Source organism: Anser anser, assembly GCF_964211835.1.
Source record: "Anser anser genome assembly, chromosome: 2".
NCBI classification, from domain to species: domain Eukaryota; kingdom Metazoa; phylum Chordata; class Aves; order Anseriformes; family Anatidae; genus Anser; species Anser anser.
Window position 1 is genome coordinate 73,397,257 of NC_139721.1, and position 21,388 is coordinate 73,418,644.

A 21,388-nucleotide genomic window follows, 5' to 3' on the forward strand; every position below is an offset into this window, starting at 1 on the left:
TTAATAACATTTCCAATTTTTATGAAATTTGCCTTTTTTTTTTTTTAAATACAATGTTCTCGAAGAAAAACAAAGTTACAATAGAAAATCACAGAAAAGAAGTGTGTAAATACAACGTTTCTGTTGGAAAAGGCAGTGCCTGGGGAGTGCTGGGAAGCCGTTCTTTTTCACTTTTTTTTCAAACAGGTCTAAACTTAAAGCCATTCACCATGTTTATTTTCTTAGGGTTCATCTAAACCATCTTAGGCTATTGCACCACAGCAAAGGTGAGAAAAGGAAGATTATGCTAAACTAGTTTTCTGAGGGCACAGTTTGTTTAGATGTACACACACAACATCCTACCTTCATGCCTTCCCTGCATGTTCATCAATAAAATTATTGAAACACTTGGTTCTGAACAAATGGAAGGTGATTTTGTGCAAAATCCGAACAAAAAACAACCCCCAAAAGCCCCTTCATGAAAGGGAATGCGGTTTGCTCCTGCCTTTTGACTACGCCCTCTGATACACTGTATCTTAATATTACTTACTTATACCACTGTACTGTTTAATATACAACATCAACATATTCTGTGATAGTATAAATAAGGGAACTCCAGACCCAGGAAACAAACCCACTGTGATTGACAGTGCATCATCATGTGATACAAACCATTTTAGATGTATATATATATATATATATACACTTATATATGTATATAAAATATTTATGATACACAAAACTTTTGTTAGGGCATGTGCATGTTGAGAAGAAAAGTGACACAGAAAGTCATACATGTGCGCACACAAATGTTGCAAAGGCAGTGAACCTAGCCAGAAATCATAAATTGTATTTAAAAGCGGAGTCTGAGGCAGTTTTGAACTCAACTGGAACTATGCTTGCTTACGAGGTTGAAGAATGTGGCTTTATTTGTATTGTATTTTTATAAAAACAAAGAAACAAAATCACCTGAGTAAGCTTTTGCCACCCCCATCCCCTATTTTTTAGCTTGGTGCGTCTTAAAATGGAGCATTAAAAAAAGATTATAGCATGAGGTGTATAGAGACCTAAATCTAAGAACAGTGGAAAAGTGGTGGTAGAGTAATAAAAGCAGAATGACTACACAAATCACATTGAAAAGGGGCCAAGAAACTACTTTGTCCATTCTTCGTCTGAATCAATTGGAAGTTGAGAGGGGTAAGGACAGGTGAATGTATTCCTACCAACTATGAAAAAATGAACCCGCTTAAACTTTATTTAGAGCAACCAAACAAAACTGTAAGCTCCTCCCTTGAAGGTCTCCTCCAGGTCATCCCTATACAACGTGGTACTGCCTCACTGCCACATACAGGCTGTCCTGAAGCTAAATATGTAACAGACATCGCTGACCAAACCGTAACTGCAGTCCCATAAGGCAACGGAGCTAAAATGGAGGAGCAGGAGGAGCTCAGCTCTGGGTCTGTCACGTGTTGTACCAGTGTCTGGGGGGTCTCTGGCCACTCGGTGTGCTCTGTCCTACCTGGTGTGTGTTAACAATCTGTTTTCACTGATGTAGGTGCATGGAGCAGCCTGTGGACAAGCATGCAAGGCATCTGGTGACAAAGCTACTCACCGTGCACGCCCGCATGCACTTACGGGTTAAAAGCACTGCTGTGCACACACCTTCTATCAAGTAAGTGTCCTGCCAGTGGCATGAAAAGCTAAGACGGGTAAGAGTGTAAAAGCTTCTATTCTGCACAGTTTTATAATTCGCATCAGTATCTTTCCTCTGACTTCCGTGTTGTTGCTCCTGGCTTACACCTGCAAAAGTGAAAGCAGAAGGAACTGGATGTCTGTACTAGAACTGTGCATTAAATATAACTACGCCTACCAGGCCAAATTGCCCTAGGTACAAGTATTCGTGGTTCCCTCAAATCTCTTTTAAAACACATATCTGTCCTTGCATGCACTAGGGGATGGAGAACATGTAACTGTATTACAAGACCGCTCGCCTTGTTGGGTATATGATCTTGTTTGTTGGAGAATATCCATTTGTTATTCCAAGTGAAAGTATTTATGCATTAAGGTAATTGGGTAGCTTGTTTTTATGAATGCTGCCCAGGAAATGCTGCAGCAACAATGAGAGTTTTTTGTGCAGCTGCAAAGATTTCATTTTAGACCAATATTTCAGGGAGAGGAATGAACTGTTTGGAAGAGGAAGTTAAGAAGAAGTTTTTAAAAAATACTTTTTTATATCAGCTGTGTTTGGGGATAAAAAGTATGTGTCATGGAAGTTTTTATTCTAACTGAAGTTACAATATCTGCAGCAGAAGCTGCCATGGAGAAGGCTCTTGGCAGATTTTACTCCACTCTGCAAAGTGCTGCATTCTCTGGTCTCTATTCAGCAAAACACATTTTTTTTTTAACCTTAAAATTAGTTCTGCTAAAGTAAAAGTAACTTAAAGTACACAGTAAGTGTTTTGTTGAATAGGAAGCCAAGGTGCTCAGCACCTTTGCAAAGGGACCCACTTTTGAGGGATTGGTCCCTCGTTAAATAGCAAGTATAAGGAAAGAGGGAGAAGGCTACAAATTTTGATTGGCTGGTTTAATTCAGCTCGGTGTTTTACAAGTAATTAAGTGCAACACAAGTAGAGCCACAAAATCTACAAGAGGTCATCTTCTGTGGAAGCAGAGTGGGAATTTCTCACAGATAAAATATAGGGATATTTGGGTATTTTCCAGGCAGTGTAAAAAGATCAGAAATGTGCATAAGGAGACTTTCGCCACACATATTTCTAGCTAGTGCTTTTCTCAACTGTACATCATACTTCTCTAAATAACTAAAACTTAAAAGAGAAAGAAAAATTAAATACACTGTAACTTGTTTATGCAGCAAGAGGAGGGGTTTCTTAACGAAAAGTGGGGTTTTATTGGATAGGGAGAGAAAACATTTATTTAAAGAAGAGCCATCAATACTCTTTTCTATACATTAAATGCAATCCGTACTTCACAGAGTATATTACAGGGGTGTTCCTTATATCTGTCACACACCTGCTCGCCTGCCTAGAGACACAAACAAGGCATGCCATGATGTCAATCCCAGAAGCACCCTTGCAGGTGGAAATACTCTACGTCTTACTGCCAAAGTAACCCTGGACCCTCTGGCTGGGTTCCAGTCTCACCCCAGCTGTCTGCGAAGTCATCTGCGATGGGCCCCTACAATCTTTAGTTGAGTTTAAAATCTTTCCAAATGAGTCAAATAATACCAGAAAGTCAAAAAATATGCATCTGGTGGAAGAGCCCTATGCTCAGGGTGTTAAGAGAGCAAGCTAGGCTGTTCCTGTCTGTCACGTTCGCATCCGTGTTGTGCATTCTACGCGTGGTTAACAGTTTTGGCAAGGGAGGTTTGCAAGAAGCATCACTTAAGGGAAGGGCTTTCAGCTATCTGACTACAAAAGCTCCTACTTACATTACTAAAGGTTTTTGGTGATCAAATACTTTCAGTAAAAACTTTAATATTCACTTTAGAAAACTGAGTTGCAATGCATGCTACCAAAAGAAAAATCTTTTCTTGTGGGAGAAGATCTCTGGATTTTGGATTTTCTTGTTCCTTTTGCTGTCCAGTAGACTTGTGCTTTGTTGCTGTTGTTGCTCGTGCAGCTCCAGTAATGCAGCTGTTGAGGCTGGATCTGTGCCGGAGGAGTTTTAACTCATGTGGAAACGGTGCTCCCCTCGAGTTATGTGGGAAGAGAATTCATACCTGTCCTGGCTGTGGTAGCCACACATGTTGCACTCGAAAGGATCACGGAACCCGTGGCAGCCCATATGGATTGTGTACATCACATGATCCAAGAAAAGGACTCGACAGTGTTCGCACTTGTAAACTTTCACTTGCTCCCCATTGCTGCTGATCACTTTGAAAGCATCCTGGGAATTGTCAGTACCTGCCCTCAAGACATCATATTGCCTGCTTTCTTCTTTTATGGATATGCCATTTCTTGCATGGGGACCTATGTGATTTGTCAGGTAAATTAAACCACTGCGTTCCTCGTTATTGCTCTCGGTATCTGTTGAGTCTTGGCAGCTGTTGCTGGGAGAGGCATCCCGTTCAGAGGAGACAGATTTGGCTTTGGAAAGCAGCAACAAGTTTTCCACTGCGCTGTCCTGAGCTGTGTGGTTGGAGCGAGCCTGATTGTCCCCGAGAGGTTTGTGGAGCTGATACATGGGGCTGATGACGGGCACCACTTCAGAGCCACCTGGTGGTGTCTGGACGAGGGGGCGCAAGGACTCTGCCCCCAGGTAGCTGATGGCGTTGTTAATGGCCTGGTCTATGACGTGCGTCTGCATTATCTCATTCTCCTTCTCATAGTTGGTGGTGGCATCATATGGAAGATCAGACAGACATTTCTCACCTGCGGTGGAAAACAGTCAGGAGTTAGACAATTCATTCCTACATAATTAAGGAGACGAATACCATGGACTAATCAAACAACAGAAAAGAAAAGAACTGATCAAATCCACATATGAAATGCACCTGTGCTATTCACAGATCTCTAATATAGCTGGTCAGAAAGCTGGTTGGTTGGTGCTCTTTTAACCTGCAAAATAATCTGAGCTCTTTGGAAAACCAAAATGGAAGAAAACAGATTTTAAAAAATAATTCTATGGGGACTTGTGGGAGCTACAGATTGAGTGCTTCATCCTTGTCTTATCCTTTCTAACTGAAATCCCTCATCTGACTTCTGCAGTGAACTGGGGTGTGCCCTTGTGGGTAGTGTACCAGCACAGTTACAGGGAGCCTGGGCTTTATGCTTCAGAGAATGAAGCACATTATCAATTTTTCCCTAAAACATTACATTTTTTTAATTGTAATTACAATGTTTTAGTTTCAAACTTTCAGTTTCTTACAAGTAACCCATATCACTAATGTAGTCATATGTAATTTTTGAAAGAAACCAACAAAAACTTAACTTTCCATATTGCAACCTTCCTCCCACGCATTGTTTTATAAACAAGCCGTGCATTAGACACATTATGAGAAGGTCCATGTGCTCCTAGAAATTTTGTGTCAAAAAAGTTATAATCTGCAAGAGCAGGGAAGAACCATGGAATCTATTTTTCCTATCAGGTAGAAAGGTATGCACAGAGCAAGATTCTTACTGCTTGTAACCTTGACTCTGATTTGCGATTTGCGATGCCAAAGCTAAGGGGTACTCTTCATTTTTAAAAATCAGATTGCACTAATATCTCTGGCTGGATCCCCCCATACTGAATGCTGAATATCACTATAGTTTCTCAAAGTATGGTCTGAATTTTTGGGTAGACCTGTGTGGTGCTGGGAGTTGGACTTGGTGATCCTAGTGGGTCCCTTCCAACTCCGGATATTCTGTGATATTCTATGATTCTATGATTGAAAATTTCTGGACAGATGGGACTAAGAAAAACATAGAAGGTAAAAGTTATAAGTGGGAGAAACTATTTAAAGGCACAGACACTGATTTTATGAACCTGAACAGTCTTCTCAAACGGTGTTTGTAAACCATCAACATTATCAGGCCCCTGACAAATCTGCACAGATACAAAGGGGTGAAAAATCCCAATATGTTCCTAGGGACTACCAGTACCACATCACGTACCGTCTGGATAGCCTTCCTAGCTCTGCAGGAAATCTTCGGAAATGCAATGAAAGCCACAAACATCTCCATGTAGTCTGTAGTGCTGTCACTATCTCCTAGTCAACATGACATTTACTTGCAGACCTTAGAAGATTCCCCTGTCCTTTTCCCTGAAGATCCCAATAAATAAATTACACCATAAAACGTATCCTCATTTGCCTAATAAATGCTAATAGGAGCATGGAAAAATTACCAGAAGTTCCCCAAATTAATTTCTCAATGATTTCCCACCCAGTTTCTACTCAAATTGAATATTCAAGGCCAGTAAAGAGCAAGACCACAGCCTAGAAAACTTCTGGCATGACCTATTGCAATGACAGGCCTCACGCATAGAAAGTCCTACTGTCTGCTTTTCCCACAAGGTGCAGTTCCATACTAGTCTGTCCATGCTCTGCAAACAGAGAAAAAAACACTCCTGGCACTGCGTAAGTTTCTATAAGGGATGCAGAGTATGGGCACTTTCTAACTATGCTGCACAAGCTTCCTCTTGTTTCCTTTCCCTATCATTCTGCCAATTTGAGCACCCCACTACTGTGGTGCATATATATTTTTTTCAGATTTACTCATTCTAATGCTATAGTTTTCAGGCAGAGTTTGAGGCTCAAGATTCACAACAGGAGTTGTGAAAGACTCTTGATTGATATACAGAAAAACTCTCCTATTATGAACATATACCCGTGACTCATGGGGGAAAAAATGAGGTCAAGATCATTTGTATTCAATTTATAATGTATATCACTGAAAAATTGGACTGGTTTTCATTATACACAAAATTTTTGGCATCTGGAAATCATAATTTTAATAGCTGTTTCTTGGGCAGTATTTGCTTTATGTAGCATAACTAGCTGGTACTTGGACTGAAAGGATCAAGTGCTCATAAGGAAAATTTGTTTCCACACAGAACTGTCTGAAAATACACAAACTTGAGGTAGGCAGGTATCATTTCTACATCTGGGCAAAGCCGATAATACTTGCACTCGTTAAAAATAATAGCTCATTTCTGTGGTTATTAGAGTATAAGTAAATTAAACTACTAATGGTTTGATGCACTTCAAGCTTTGCACCGTTCAGAGTTCTGCAGCAAGTACTTAAATAGTAACACAAACGCACTCAGCGCATGTGGACCTTTCCCTTTTTTATTTTTTTACCACTCAGTTTTCTTTGCTGCCTATTGTTTTAACGTGATAAACGTGTCAATCTCACCTGTCGTTCCCACCCTCTAGTTTGGAAGGCCCAGTTCTGTTTTCAGGTCTGGGAGCTATTCCAGTTTGGAATACATAGAGGGCTTCGTGAACACTTGCTGTCCAAGAATTTTACAGGTAACTGGCTTAATTTGGTGAACAATCTCCCTTTGGAAAGGTGATGGATTTAGCTGTGAGAACAACGAGGGAAGCAGCAGACAATCATTCTCTTATGCAAAGGATGCCATTTGCTCCTTCTCCCTGTAATTCAGCATGGGGATTGGGATGACATGGTAATCTACAGGAACAATAAATATGTTTTATTACCCAAAGGTTTCCTGACCAGCTGCCCCAACCTTGTGTTAATCGGGAATTTACCTATTACATGAGGCAGCAGGTGAGGATGGGAAAGGAAAGGATTTGGGGGCATTTCCCAGCCAGAAAAGTTTATACTTTTGAAGGTTATAAATTTTCCATAAATATCTCCTGTCAGTACGCTGTCTTCCTATATTGCACCCTGAATAACTAACTGACAGAAAACTCTGCTCTCTTAAGACTCATAGTTAGACTGGCTGCCTTTACTGTTTCTCAGGGTGAAGAGAAAAAAATGAGAATGAAAAAGCTTGTCCACACCCAAAGTTATATTGCATGTAAGACGCTTGCTAATACCTTTTAGATTTTAACCCTTCTGGTCTTCCTGGAGCTTTCATAGAATTAATATATTTGCCTAATACAGTCAGTTTCTGGGGAGTCTAAAGGAATCTGGTTTGCCTCGTGTGGTGGCTATATTTTTTGGTAATTACCTCTACTACAAATTTTGTCCTTCATTTTGAGAGCGTAAGCATTTCTTATCCTTGACCACCTCCTGCAATTTTTGCTTTGGGACTTGAACACAATCTTGGACTTCAACTGCAAACTTTTGTTCCAGCTGTAGCTGAGATTCTCCTTCCCTTGTCTCAAAAATATTAATTTTCTGTTCATCTTTGTGTCCTCATTGAAGAATGTTTATTTGGAATTTCTGTCCCATAAGCTGGTCTAGTTTTGCCTTGACTTTTGACTGAAGACCTTTATAATGTGTGTTTTTCTAAAGACTTCAATTTTCTCTGTCTCCTATAGAATAATATTAAAAATGAATGTACAGAGCATTATAAAAGAATCTGAGTAGATATGAGTATATGCTGTCATCAAATTTCCCGTGTTATTACTCATTTAAGACTAATTCAACATAGCTTGTAAAATATTGTCTGTGTCTGACTGCTACAGAACTGATCTAACCATTATTTAGCACAAGGCTTAACAAGCAGAACAAAATAGGTGTAGCCTCCATTTTTTTCATTGTTAAGACAAAAAATATGTCTACTAGGTGCAAACAGCTATGATTTTTTTGGACTATTCTTAGAATTTACCCAAAGATATTTTCATTTATATATTATTCTCAGAACTATGTACATTTATTTCCACAATCGTTTTGGGCTGTAGAAGTATACAGACTTTGTGAAGGAGTGAAAAGCATTATCCAGGCTATGCTCAACTATTCATGAATGTGTTCACATATACCAGCATGCCCAGATTTGGATCTCATCTAACAAGATACTAAAATAATCCTGAAAATGTGGTCAAATACTTTCCCAACAGAAGACATTCCTAAAGCTGTTTTCAGGTTCTTAGGGCAACCTCAGGAACCTGTGTAGATCTTGTAAAGATCTGGTTCATAAGCATTAGAAAAAGACAGAAAGACTTGAAATAGATCTCCAAATGTGGAAAATCACACCTGCAGAAACATATAGTGGAGAAGCTTGTCTGGCTTTTTCTTCCCCAACACATTGCTGTATTTGCTTCTATAGAGGTAAATATTGCTAATTTAGTTAAACAATTAAAATCATAAAGCAAAAGTAAAAATCCTGTGAGTTTTGTTGGGGGTTTTGTTTTGTTTCATTTTTTAGGAGACAGCAAACGTTTAACTCTTACCAACAAATTTCTGAGGCATAGAGCTCTTACGTTTGGCGACGTTACTTGCTAGTCTATCCAGCACGAGGGATCTTTCTGACCCTATCTTGCACAGGTCTTCAGCCATTTCACTCTGGTTAGTTTCCTCTTTTATGACTGAAATCAAATGACATCAGAAGGGTTAGGCACGCTTGTTCCATGTTAATGGAACCATTGTCTTCAGGTTAGAGTTTCTTAGCTAATGTCTTCCAGCTCTCAACCAGTTCGAACACTGAGCTCACCACTACAGACACAGGTCAATTCTGACTGTAACAAAGTCCCTTACGCTGATTAATCTCTATATACATGTTCATGTTTCCCTCGCTCAGGATACAGAAATGAGACTGCAACTGCAAGGCATCTGCCTGTATGTAGCACAATCAGTCTGCCCTTGATGTACAGACACCCTGCACTGCCATGAATAAATGAGGCTCTGACATTATACTGGACGTGAAGCAGCTCATCTTTTCACCCTCCCACTGTCACCCCCACCTCTCGCAGTGGAACAGCCTACGTGATTACCACTTCTTTAGCAGGAACAATGGACAAACCTCTCAGCTCCAATAGCGGAAAATGTAGTTGCAAGTTACATCACCACACCCCCTACCTTTTCCCCTGCCTTTTTTTTTTTTTTTCCCCCTAGTAAATATTGCCATATTTTCTCAATGCAATTTTTGACTTTAAATCACAATGTCAGCTAAATTGCTAAAGTCACATCTATAGTGGAGCGCTGATTTGTGATACTCAAACCTGTTTTATAACTTCCTGCAGCTGCTAAGACATTGTAGAATTAGAAAGGAACTTGGCTGTGAGGCTCTAGAGCAGGGAGACTATTTCACTTTCATTACATTTCACTTCAGTATTTTCCTGCAGAAACAGAAGGGATATATGAAAATGAACCTGCAAAACAATGACTAAAAAATACATGGAAAGATGTTTCTGATTTCCAGCAAATAATGAAAAGGTAATATGCTGTGAGATCACAACACTTTTTTTTTTTTCTTTTCAGAGAAAGGCAGGAAAGCAGTTAATTTTATGTTTACCTGCTACTAGGATATTTATATTATTCCTGAACTTGTGAGTTACTATAAAAGGGAGAAGCAAAACACGCTTTTTAGACTTAGATTCGGCACACTACTTCAATTAGGTGAGGCACTCTGCTACATTTTGCCTTCTGTGCTTGCTGAGAATTTATTATGGATTTATTCCATTTAGCTGTGAGAAAGGTTCCCAGAACCATTATTCTGGTACCTGTCTGTTTCCTAGTAGTTGGGAAAATGCAGGTACTGTGCAATATTATTTTGATGATATAGAACTGCCATAAAAGCAAAAATTGTAGAAGTTTCATTGCTCCTGAAAGATGCGAACATCAGGCCCTGGTGGATAACTGGAAAGAGCAGGAGAAGTGCCCCAGACAGCAATGGCTCGCATTAGCAAGCAGAAGAGCACATGGCTAGCTTTTGATTCACTGCTGCAGTGACAGGGAGTCAGATAATGATGCCCCAGCTCATGACGATGCAAAAGCCTGTGACTGACACAAGATGTGAATTAACAGCATTTGGTCATGAGGGTGCAGGATATTAAAAGACATTGATGCTATCTCATCACCACCGAATAAGCATGTGCTAGCATCTTGTACTGGCTAAGGCTTCCAGTTAGTAGTTAGGAAGAGACTTCCCAAGAATAGTTAAAGCAGATAGTTTAGCAGTGAAACAGGAGATTGGATTTCTAGTTATAAAAGTGAAAGGATTGAGAAATATCTGTTTAGGAGGTTACAACAGTTCATTTCTCAGTTCAAAAGAGGGTAAAATATATCTTCAACTTCATTCAAACTTTCAATATTACAACTTTTAAAACTGTTTATATATACAGGTATAAACTTGGACAAGTTAAATCAAATACTAATTTGCAGCCTTTGCAACTGACCCTTCTGACATTTGCAACCAACCTGTTAACTTTCTGTAATTCTTTGTTTATGAACTGAAAAAACAAAAGTTGTCTTTCCAAGTGAAAATCCACAGGTGAATCAAGAGCTGAAATTGACCCTTTTTAAGCTTCATAAACTATTTTTCTCTGTTATATATGGTTTGCCAGCTGTATCCCAGGCTGCATCAAAAGAAGCATGGCCAGCATGTCGAGAGATGGGATTCTCCCCCTCTACTCCACTCTCCTAAGACCCCACCTGGAGCACTGCTTTCAGCTCTGGGGGCCCCAGCTCAAGAAGGACATGGACCTGTTGGAGTGCGTACAGAGGAGGGCCACAAAGATGATCAGAGAGCTGGAGCACCTCTCCTATGGAGACAGGCTGAGGGAGTTGGGGTTGTTAAGCCTGGAGAAGAAAAGGCGCAGAGGGGAAACCTTAGGTACTGGAAGCCCTCTCTAAAGGGGGCCTACAGGAAAGCTGGGGAGGGACTCTTTGTCAGGGAGTGGAAGGACAGGACAAGGGAGAATGGCTTTAAACTAAAAGAGGGGAGATTTAGATTGAATATTCAGAAGAAATTCTTTACGCAAAGGGTAGTGGGGCACTGGCACAGGTTGCCCAGAGAAGCTGTGGACGCCCCATTCCCAGAAGCGCTCAAGGCCAGGCTGAATGGGGCTTTGGGCAACCTGGTCTGGTGGGAGGTGTCCCTGCCTGTGGCAAGGGGGTTGGAACTAGGTGGTTTTTAAGGTCCCTTCCAACCCAAACCATTCTGTGATTCTATGATTTTACATAGGCCTGACAGGACTTCACACACTTCCACTCGACTCAAATGCAAAACTCCAATGAACATCTCTAAGAGAAGAGTGTCACATGGACACTGATAATCTACTCCTCTAAAGTAAGAATTTTTCCATTAAATTCAACAGGTTCCTAATTTCATGCTGAATCTCCTTCTCTTAAAGAAAACAGTCAAAAAATAAAATATAAATACAATCTCTTGTTTCCCTTCTTACTCTCATTTGCTGGATCTTTCCCTTGTATAAGTACTTTTCCAATTACATTTGTTAGATTTACAAGCTGGCGGAAAACTTTTACCAGTTTAGTTCCTTTCAACTGATTTATTTTTTTAATGTATTCTGCATGAGGTATTTTTAAAATGCTGTAAGAAGTCAACCCGCTGTAGCAGAATGTCAAATCAGATGCCCTAGAAAATATTTGTACCAACTTTTTTGAGTCTGGAAAAAGAAGGGCCTTCATAGCTCCATATCACACCCTGACATATTATAAGAACAGTGGCAGTATAATTACTTCATTTTCTAGATATAAGAAAGAATATAAGAAAAAATCCAGAAGGACGCTCACTCATTCTGAACTGTTTCATTGCACATTTTCATCTTTGAGTTTATATGGGAAATAATGTAAGCATTGCAAAATGGTATGTATACCCAGAGCTACCCTGTCTGCAGTGAAACAGAAAAGATTGTTTATAATGCAATATACTGGGAAAAAAAAGTGTGGGAAAGATTTATTTTTAGAAAAATAAAGGATTGATTTATTAACTGCGTACTAATATTTTAAATTTTATTTTTAAGAGTGAAATCTTGGGCAGAATACAAGGGCTAAAACCAGAAGTTAATCCTGTATTTTTTTCTTAAATTGCAAAAGCACTCCTATTATATCCAATGTGGATTTATGTGGTGTTTTCAATATATGCTAGGAAGGTAATTCTTCCAAAGCATTCATCAATATCCCAGGTTTTCATCCCAATCAGGTATTAGACATTCAATCCTAAGTTACTGTAAACTCTTTTCTGTCATGATATGCTATAAACAAAGTTCTATCTATCTCTTAAACTATAATATTTCTAATTATAGTTTCTGATTCCTGACATCAATTTCATATGGGCATTTCTGCTTACTAATTAAGTCTTTAGAAGTAGTTCAGCTACTAATTCATGCCAATTTTCATGTGTTGCATGCAGGCATTTCAAATCCAATGCCAGACACTTGAAAAGTTGAATTCCAAGACAGACTATTTGCTTCTAAATCCGATCACCTCTTTGAGGAATAAGTATTGCTGCCTACTGTATATTACTTTGAGCTTTTCTATTTATATTTTCTCCATCCCCTCAATAAAATTAGAAGGGGCACTGCTCTCACACACTGTCTGCCAGACAGTTGCCAGTCACATTATTCCAGTTACCATTATGTGCATATACTTTACATTATTTGATGGCATGTAAAAACATATTCAGGTTCTGTCCAGGTATAATATATTAAATGAGGCATCATTGAAAACAGGTCAGAGAGAACCTTCTACTTTGTCATTTGACAAACTGAATAATATATACTGACAGGATCAAAAGGTGTGCAAGAAACGTAACTTACTCAATGAGCTATAACCTGAAGCTCAGATGTTAGATCTTATAATTAGCTAAAATTATGTGTGGGTACTTTCTGCAAACAATCCCATACAGATCCTTATGATCTTTGTTAAAAAAAGATCTAACCCCCAACATCTGCTTGCTTGCTGTATTTCTGGGCATAGTTTTAGATTCTATATTCTCCAAGAGATGGCCTTTACATTCTACATAAGACCAGTTTCTCAAAGAAGAGCAACAGTTCCTATTAAAACTGGTGGGACACGGGAAGATGTTACTGTAGGCTGTCAACAAATTGTTACCATTTCTGGACTTAGTAAGATTGGCTAAGTTAAATCCCTCTGACTTCCTGTCCTCTTGTTTGGAAGACTGAAATGAAAGACAGATAGCTCATTCTTGCCACATGCATTGGTCCCAGTCATCAAGAGAGCCCATTAAGCTGTGCCTGGGAATGGCAGGAGATAAGAATTGCTGCAGGTGATCCTCCAGCCCTACCTAAACCACTGATATTAACTCATTATTAAGAACACACCCACAGATGTACTGTGATATAGGACTCCAAGCAAAAGGAAGAATTGTTGAGATGATGTAGTTATATTTTGGTCTTGAGATGGTGAACTGGAATGTTCTAGGTCTTGCAAACGTCTTAATACTTATCTGACTTTCACTTTGGCTTTTTTTTTTTTTTTTTTTTTTTTTAGTTCTGAGCTAAAGAAAATGAGACAAAAGCCAAATATTTATCAAATATTGAATAAGTCCAGATGCAATATTATAAATATGGTGGTGTGTGGGTGTATGTGTAACATTCTGCCTCTCCGACAAGAAAAGATGCCACAAACGGTACTACTGTTCCTTTTAAATTCCTTTTTCTGAGTATGTGACGGTACACTGTTAACCCACAAATGGATGCTTTTATTACCTGAATAAAGGTTGCTTGAGATACTCATGGTTTGAAGGTAGTTATGACAGCGTTCTTTATGTTCTTCCAAAGAGCTGCGCTGCTTATAGCTGCGTCCACAGTATCCACATTTATGGGGTTTGCCAACTGGAGAAAATAAAATTAATTGAAAAGTTCAGAAGAGGTATTCAACAGCATGTTAATAATGGTAAAAACAAAAACAAAAACCAAAAAAAAAGAGACCCATGAGGTGAACTGAAGAAATATTTTGTCTATTTTTATAAAATAATGGAAAACTAATTGTTTAACTTTGCATCAACAAGCCAATTCTGTGGGTGCTGCAAGCTTATTTCAGATGATTCACATCAGATAAGGACTGTAACACTAAATCTTCAAAAATGACATCTATACAAGCTAGAAACTGAGACACCTTCAAAGATCTGAACAAAGTTACCCTAAAACCTAGCTCCCATGGAGACTGTGAACAAGGAAGACCTGTTCATAGGTCTGTTTTTGCACCTGCCCATGACTGGATATCAATTCTGCTGTAACAAGAATCAGCTCAAATATTTTAGGACAATGGTAGACTGGTAGATTTCACATGTTTTCTTGCTCTCTGCTTCTCGAAATTCAAGACAAAGGACATGACAAAAATTGTTGTTTTACACCAATGCAGATCTAGGCAGTTCCAGGAATTTCACAATGATAGTTGGGTTTCATGGACTTCTGGACCTGAATTTTCTGTCTTAGTGTGAAAAGACTGTCACCTCATAAGTGATTTCACAATTTTAGATGGTTACACAGCTAAACTTTTGAATTTTATTTACAAATTCCCAGGTGAAAATCAGACTCAGGCATCCAACTCGTTTTATAATGTATTTGTGTCAATTTGCTAATTACAGGAACCAATCACAATCTATATTTTATGCATTGTCTTTTAGCTATGGAATCCTAAGCATTTGCTGAAAGCGTTGTGTAGTTTCACGTATGTATGAAAAATCATGGTTTAAATTCCACATCCACTAAAATCAGTAAGGGGGAGAGAGGCAAAATAGAATTTTAAACATGAAATTATTTTGGATATGTGGGACCAACCCTAGGGTTCTTATCATTTAATATGTGTTAGACGAATTTCCTTAGTTCTTTACAACACAAAAATGCTCTTTTGAGAGCCTCCTTCCACTACTCAAAGCAACTGTCCCAAAGTCACCTTTCACAAGTAAAGTTACCAGTATCAGTTCCAGCAATTTGTCTTGGAGGTGTCGTATCCATTTTATATTTCCAGCTTAGCTTGTGAAACTTGGTGAGACTACACTCTGCTTTTTAAGGTATGTTATAAAGTTGCTAAATTGTTTTTTCTTCACAGAAGGAATGTGAGTAGGGCTTTCGTAAAACAATGAGAGGTCAATGGCATTGGAAATATGCAACTATTCAAAAATATTCATTCATATCTCTATATTACTGTTGAGGGAAAACGCAGAAAACCTCTAGCAGAATCCTCATTTTTGGAAGATTCTTATCTTTCTCTCTCCCTCCCTCTCACTCCTCCCCCCCTTTTCTCTTTCAATGTACTTGTAATAACCAGATGCAACAAATAACTGCTGTTAAATGCTGTAGGTGGTATTCATGCCTTACACTGAGAATGACTACCAGACTGAAGGTTTTTGAGATTTCATGACTTAAAACCTACTGTGTGTACACCCTGTGTTATCTCTGTATGCAGATAAATGACATTTAAGCCCTAAAGCATTCAAAGCTTTAATTCATGTTGGTAGTTCCATGAAATGAATTACTCACACAAGACTTGTAAGATGAAACCCTAATACAGAAACTTCTAATTGACCAAGAAGTATGGGAAAAAGATCAGCTCAGCTGAAGGATCATGAGTGCAAGCAGAGATTAGTCATTTCTTTGCTGCTAAAACACTGCAGCCAGCTCACAGCTTGGTTAACACTGCCATGAGACTACTTGCCTTCCCAGGGCGAGAAGACCTCTCAGACTTGGTGGCCATCAAACCCCCCATCTCCTCGGTGCCCCAAGGCAGCCCCGCACCTTCACTTACCCGAGTGAGTCCTCAGGTGGCCTGTGAGGGCATCCCTGCGTCGGCAGGCATAGTTACACAAGTGACATTTGAAGGGCTTTTCGCCCGAGTGCAACTTTATGTGGCGCAGAAGGTTGCCTTTCTGGGTAAAAGAGGCCCCGCACTGATTGCACTGGAAAGGGCGTTCTCCTAAGGGGAGAAGGAGAAAATATGTGAGAACAAAAAATCTTACGCAGTAACAAGAGAAAGATTTCAGCGAAAAAAGTTGTTTTCTCACTGCTGCTCTGTGACTTCCACCGGCTGCAGGTTTGATATAACATGAGGCTTTCAGACTAAACCTGCCAGTTTCTTAATGCTTCACTGGCTGGGTCAATTTGATCTGAAAATCTAATTTTTTTTTTCTAAATCAGAATGGCACATCACAATGCAAATTCAAACTCATTTAAATAAAGTGACTGCAACATTTTGTGTTGAAGAGCCACTCTTCCTGATCAGCAGTTTTGGAATAAACCAATATCCAATTTTGCATGTTGTGGCATTTGGTGGGGTTTTTAATGTGGCTTTTTTCAAAGGGTCTTTAAAATATGCCACTGAAGCAGCAAAATAAAAAGGAAACTCATTAAAAATGCATTTCAGGATCACAAGTTCATTTCAGCGTTACATTCTTATATTTAAATGAAAGGCACTTCATTATAACAGTTATAATAACTTCTTTTCATTTACATTTTCCCTGTATTTTCCCTTTCAATTTCTTCTCCATTACCTGTCTGTCCCTAAGCAGCCAAATCAGGAAAGAGACAGAGAAAGAGAGAGAAAGCGAGAGTAAAATCACATAAGTTAAGACAGTGCAAAGGAAGCCCTATACTTCCATACAAGAGTCCCAACTCTTCTCTCAGCAAGGTATTAGCAGAGGAGTTGTACAAATGGGCTCTCCCGGTTCATGTTTTGGAAAGACACAGGGAAAAACCTGAAGTGACACAGCCTTGCTTTGTCTAAATGGGTACCTGCTATCAAGCAAGCAAATTGGGTAGCCTTTGCAAAAATTAATATGGCTGTTTTTTGCTCTTTAATGCTGTTTACAAATGGTCATTTATTCACTTAGCTATTTATTTTTGATTTAAGATGCATGAGGCCTTTTCTTAAGTCAGTAGGAAATAAAATCTCTTATGTTTCCAGTTGTACCAGATAGGAATAGAGGAAAATGTATACATGAGAGCACTTCATAAACATGAACTGCTCCTGCATACACACTTCTCATAAGACATAGCCCTTGACTAAGTCAAACCAGCCTTTGAAACTCATTTGCTGAATTCTGTTTTTCTTAGGCACAAATATAATCTGCTTTAATAATTGTAATGCATTCACAATATTAGAAGCAGCTCAGAGATGACCTGTTCTTAGCTTTGATTTTCTTTATATAGCAATAAAACTGAATATAAAATTCCAGTGCTGAAGTTAAAACATATAAAAAATAAATACAAGTTAAATAATTTCCTTCTTCTCTCTCACTTAATCATCACTTACTACTGTGGACATCTAGGAGCAACTTGTATGTCCACACGTGCATTTATGTGCAGCATGATCATTTTTTACTTTTGGGTAACACTGTAGAAAAGCTTCAAAGCAATTAGATAGCAGCACAGTACCAACACAAAAATCCACAAGTTCTGCAATCAAGGCTAGAAACTTTAGCATTTAGCTAACAGTGAAATAAACCTACATTATGGCAAGATATTTTCACTGGTCAAATAACTCCAAGCAGGTCAGCCTACTCCCTGACCAGCCAAATGAACCCGCTTTCTTTGTCCATCTGGTAACTGTATTCATCTCAACTGCACCCGCAACTGGTACAACTGGGGGCCTACAGAAATGCAAGCATTAAACGTGCAGGATTTTGCAATATACTTAATAAGTCATGCACAGCAGTTCTTAGGGGAAAAAGAAAATGGGTACGAGTGTGCCGGCTCTACCTCTTTGTATCCGTGACAGTACTCAGTGTGGCAGGTATTTTTCAGAAATGGACCAAAACAGTAATGAAGAAGTCAGTTTGCAAAGAGGGACACGAATTCAGAAGGAATGGTTAATTCTTACTAGACAGCTTTTTCTAGCATTCATCTCTGTTATTTTTACTCAGAGGTGAAAACAAGGATTGCAAAAGTACTCTGGGAGATATGTGTAAAGTAAGAATGAAATGTAGCTCCAGCCTACAGCTCTCATAATTATGGGGTGAAACCTTGTGCTGGCGGAAAGGACAGACAGATGGAGCATTTCCAATGAGGCTGCTGCATAGCAAGTATTTCTACAAAACCTACAATGGGATGACACATAAGGGATCCCAGGCTTGCACGGCTGTACACGTGGAACTACGTCAGCATTAAAGAGCCTGGTACGACATATAGGTTTGCCAGCCCTCGGTTGTTCACGCTGCAGTTACTGGAGTGGGGATCTCCTGCACGTTGTGTGATGTCATCCCATATACCAAGCACGGCTCCCAGCCATGTTAAGAGGCAGCTGGTTCTTGATGGAAGGTCACTGGCTGCGGCAGCATCCCCCAGTAATGGGAAAGGGAGAGGATGAAAGGAAAAAAATGCATAATGCATCTTCTGCCTTCTTTGCGTGTTATTTTCTTGCCCGGGCTGAACAGCACTTGCCTGCCTCGTGTGGATTTCACTTCACAACATGCAGCTATGGAGGAACAGGGGCCCCAGAGCAAAACTGGAATGGGGCCCTGAATTGAATCAACCAGCATCACAGTGCACTGCAAGCTTTAGTGGGACCCAGGCCCTGGACTACTTATTCAGTGAAGAATATTTATCATCTTTATTGAAATCTTTTTCAGTTGTTAAGCAACGTAATGACAAAGTCACCTAACACTCAGCTGCTCATAGCTCTACTCCCTCACATGCTCAGAAACACTGTTTCTTCAGCAAGCACTCACTTTCTAAATAAATTTGAGACATTCAGATCCAATGAAGACATAACTGAACTAAATTAGACTTAAGCTAAAGGAGTGTGTGTATAAAGAGGGAATATATACAAATATATACATGCACATATACGTACATATCTGCACACATGCACACCCATATGTGCACACTAAACAATGGAAGCCTGAGGCGATTCCCTGAGCTCTCAGTTTCGGGGAGCAGGAGGAGGTTTCTTTCGCCCTTTTCCTAAACCCCGAGCAAGAAAGCAGCGGCAGGCTGGAGAAAATAAACTCACTAAAAGCCTCGGGGAAAGGGAGTGACTGGAGTTGGACACCTGTGAGTTGGATTCGCTCCACAGCTGGTAGCAACAGGTGAAGTCCTGGGAAGCAGTCAGGGTTTTACAGCTCCTTGCAGGCAGAAGGGGCTAGACATATCAGGTGCTGCTCTGCATATCTGTGCTTGGCAGGTGTATTCATTAAAAGTAATTATGGCTTTTCTCAGGTCAGGCAGTCATTTTATTTTGGCACTTCAGTGTGCTAGAGTTTTGTTCACCTATCAAATATTTATTTAAGGAAACCTCACTGCATATGCAGGTTTTACATGAATTAGCAGCAAAGTAGTTCATTTGTGAGGCTTATTCCTTCATCAGGTATGTATTGAAACGGGCGTCAGCATAGTCAGTTAAATGTCTGTAATAGTATACCCCATTTCTACTTTAATTTTCACAGCACAACTAGAAAGGAAATGCAGTCACCACCATCTCCCCGTGACATCCCTTTAAACTACCAGCTCTGAGCCCCCGCTCCCTCCAGTCCCTGAAAGCGCACAGCTCCCCTACAAGGCCTGCTTGCAATAGGGCTTGGGGGCAAGATGGGACAGGAAGCGAAGGCTTTATTTCCATGGAAATATTCAGGGATTTGACTTGATAACCTTCAGTTTTATTACCGATAAGAGGAGGAGGTTCTGTTGAGCCACATACAGCTCGTGAGGCTTTAGCTGTGTTCCCTGACTAAAGAGAGGGCCCCATTGTCACGGGATGGGTGCCACAAGGCGCCGAGAAGTCTTGTAGGCCCCACACCTACGGGCTGACAGGGCTTGCGAAGCAGTGCCTGGGGGTGTTTGGCACCAACTGCTCTGCCTGGCACAGTGCTGTGGAAGCTGAAGTCTGCCCCAGGAGCAAGGATGGAGCCTTCACAGAGGCTGGCAGAGGGGGAATCCTGGCAGAGCTCCCCCCACCAAGGCACGGCTGGCATGGCACGGCTGCCCGGATGCTAACTGGCATGCTGGAAACGAATGCTGCTCTGCCCACAGCCCAACAAAAACCAGGCGTGTCCCCGCTGAGGCCGTTCAGCCTTGGTGTAAACACCGTTTCTGATCTTTGGGAACCCAAAATAGCTCCTCCTCAGCTGCAGCAGGCGATGTGTTAGCCACGGCTGCGGCTGCTCTGCTGCCACCACCCTGCGATTTTCAGAGGTGCTCGCCATGGCCATAACCCGCCATGAAGGCCTGTGCCATGCAAACACCTTTTGCTGACCATCTCTACAAGATGAATTCTGGACAAAAACACATACTTAAGCCACTTTCTTCTCATATTTTTAATACTGGGACAAGCACAGCTGTAGTTTGGCTGCTTTGTTCCCACTCCCATTTCCATGTGCACGTGTCTGCACATAAACACAAGCCTACTGTTTCTCTGTTTCTCTTTCTCATTTTGCCATCTTTTTATTAAGTTATTAATTTATTTTGTATTTTAGCTGCACTGAATCAAACACGAACTCCTTCTGTTCCTCCTCAACTTACAGTTAATAAAACAGCAGCCTCCTTAACCAGGCACAAAGCCTTCTGCCTCTGAATGCATTTTAAGTTGCAGCATTTTATTTCAACTGCTACTAAACTCTCCTTAAACCCATGGGGCTCTTGTAAAGGCCTCACGTTCAAGTCATTTTCCATACACAATTTACCAACTTTTAAATGATCCTGTTAAAATTCAATACTAAGAAAGCACTCTGTTATACCTAGAAAGCGCATTGCAGCCTCTCTTCTAGGAACAAATTGTGGCTTTTCCAATAAAGATATGTATCTGCTCTTCCCTGGCTGAAGGATTCATCACACTGAACTGCAGAGTACTGTGAAGCAGGCAAACACAGCATTGCTACCTGCGGCCAGGATTGCTTCTGAACATGGCTAATCCACGTTAACCCAGGGACTGCCCCTTTTGAGATCTTGAACAGTCATAGCTAAAATTGCAGACATCATCACTGTGGGGGCTTCAGGGTTCCTCAGGAATCTTCTCCACCAAACTCTGAAGGCTCTTTTCTAATCTCACTCCTTAGCAATTCTGGGGAAATCATTTAAGCATGATTAGGGGAGATGTGGAGGAAGAAAATATCTGTTTGCTCAACTATTTCAGTGGAATCTAAC

General features: G+C 40.2%; 1 protein-coding gene across 11 annotated transcripts in view; it reads right to left on the minus strand.

The window, feature by feature from the left end:
* The window catches only part of IKZF1 (IKAROS family zinc finger 1), a 73,844-nt gene continuing 52,456 nt past the window's right edge, over positions 1 to 21,388 (minus strand). For 6 of the 11 annotated variants that reach the window (XM_083822364.1, XM_083822361.1, XM_083822368.1 and 3 more), the window contains 4 exons: positions 16,062 to 16,229; positions 14,021 to 14,146; positions 8,783 to 8,917; positions 1 to 4,370 (listed from right to left, as the gene is read on the minus strand). In XM_083822364.1, the coding sequence (XP_083678490.1) occupies positions 3,664 to 4,370; positions 8,783 to 8,917; positions 14,021 to 14,146; positions 16,062 to 16,229 (1,136 nt within the window). In that variant the 3' untranslated portion in view covers positions 1 to 3,663. The remainder of the gene's footprint in view (positions 4,371 to 8,782; positions 8,918 to 14,020; positions 14,147 to 16,061; positions 16,230 to 21,388) is intronic. The other 5 variants (XM_083822360.1, XM_083822366.1, XM_083822367.1 and 2 more) reach the window with 2 other exon arrangements.